The sequence below is a fragment of the Plectropomus leopardus genome, unplaced genomic scaffold, assembly GCF_008729295.1.
Source record: "Plectropomus leopardus isolate mb unplaced genomic scaffold, YSFRI_Pleo_2.0 unplaced_scaffold9223, whole genome shotgun sequence".
NCBI lineage: Eukaryota > Metazoa > Chordata > Actinopteri > Perciformes > Serranidae > Plectropomus > Plectropomus leopardus.
Window position 1 is genome coordinate 1 of NW_024701706.1, and position 1,109 is coordinate 1,109.

The following is a 1,109-nucleotide window of genomic DNA, read 5'->3' on the forward strand; positions in this document are numbered from 1 at the left end:
TCTGTCTCTCCTGTCTGTCTCACCTGTCTGTCTCCCCTGTCTGTCTCACCTGTCCGTCTCACCTGTCTGTCTCTCCTGTCTGTCTCACCTGTCTGTCTCTCCTGTCCGTCTCTCCTGTCTGTCTCACCTGTCTGTCTCTCCTGTCTGTCTCACCTGTCCAGCTCCCGGAGGTGTTGCTGTGGTCGAAGGAGCAGAATGAGGAGAGGAGTCTGAACCTGACCGAGTTCACTCAGCACTTCAACAACGTCTCCTTCTGGTAAACATTCACACAGCTCAGAGGTCAGAGGTCAGGGGTCACGTTCACACCTCTCTCGTGACAACATTCAGGACGCTGCAGAGGGGACGGAGACGTGACTTCATACAGAGCAAAGGGAGACAGCTGAGATGGTGTGGGATTGTGGTTTCAGTTAGGACATTTGACAGTGTGAAGAACTCGCTCTGACTCGGGTGTGAATCGTATCTCTGATAAAGAGGGGGATATACAGTATGTTTTAGTTATAATGTTGCTCAGGTGTGAACTGATGACCGCCAAGTGTGTGTGTGATTTCAGGGTCCGTTCGGTCATCATGCTCCAGGACAAAGCTCAGGACAGAGAGAAGCTGCTGCTTAAGTTCCTGAAAACCATGAAGGTGAAAACACTCAGCCGAGAGTATCCTGTTCACACCGGAGCTGCAGCCGGGACCGTTCACACGCTGCGATTAACACGACTCTGTGTGTGTGTGTGTATGTGTGTGTGTGTGTTCCTGCAGCATCTGCGGAAGCTGAACAACTTTAACTCTTACCTGTCCATCCTGTCGGCGCTGGACTCCGCCCCCCTGCGGCGGCTCGACTGGCAGAGAAGCACAGCTGAGGTCAGTGATGACATCATCATTGTTTATGTGTGTTTTAATCATTAAATAATAACAATAATCAGTCTTTAACGACCATGCTAATGAGTCTGTCCCTCTCTACTTCTGTCCCTCTGTCCCTCTGTCCCTGTCTCTGTCTGTCTTCAGGCTCTGGAGGAATACAGCTCTCTGATTGACAGCTCATCATCGTTCAGAGCCTACAGAACAGCTCTGGCTGAGGTGGAACCTCCCTGTATACCCTACCTGTAGGTTATACCCCAC

General features: G+C 51.0%; 1 protein-coding gene across 1 annotated transcript; it reads left to right on the top strand.

The window, feature by feature from the left end:
* Positions 1 to 83: 83 nt before the first annotated feature.
* On the top strand, positions 84 to 1,097 carry LOC121940669 (rap guanine nucleotide exchange factor 1-like). Its single transcript, XM_042483385.1, has 4 exons — positions 84 to 256; positions 551 to 629; positions 750 to 851; positions 996 to 1,097. Exons 2-4 carry the CDS (start codon positions 567 to 569, stop codon positions 1,095 to 1,097), a joined length of 267 nt encoding a protein of 88 aa, XP_042339319.1. The 5' UTR covers positions 84 to 256; positions 551 to 566.
* Positions 1,098 to 1,109: the final 12 nt, after the last annotated feature.

What these genes read in the sequence shown, in the direction of transcription:
- LOC121940669 (XM_042483385.1), top strand. Translation starts at nt 567, where the DNA reads ATGCTCCAGGACAAAGCTCAGGACAGAGAGAAGCTGCTGCTTAAGTTC. An exon ending in AGTTCCTGAAAACCATGAAG is followed by an intron (nt 630 to 749) that starts GTGAAAACACTC and finishes GTGTTCCTGCAG; the next exon opens with CATCTGCGGAAGCTGAACAA. An exon ending in GGCAGAGAAGCACAGCTGAG is followed by an intron (nt 852 to 995) that starts GTCAGTGATGAC and finishes GTCTGTCTTCAG; the next exon opens with GCTCTGGAGGAATACAGCTC.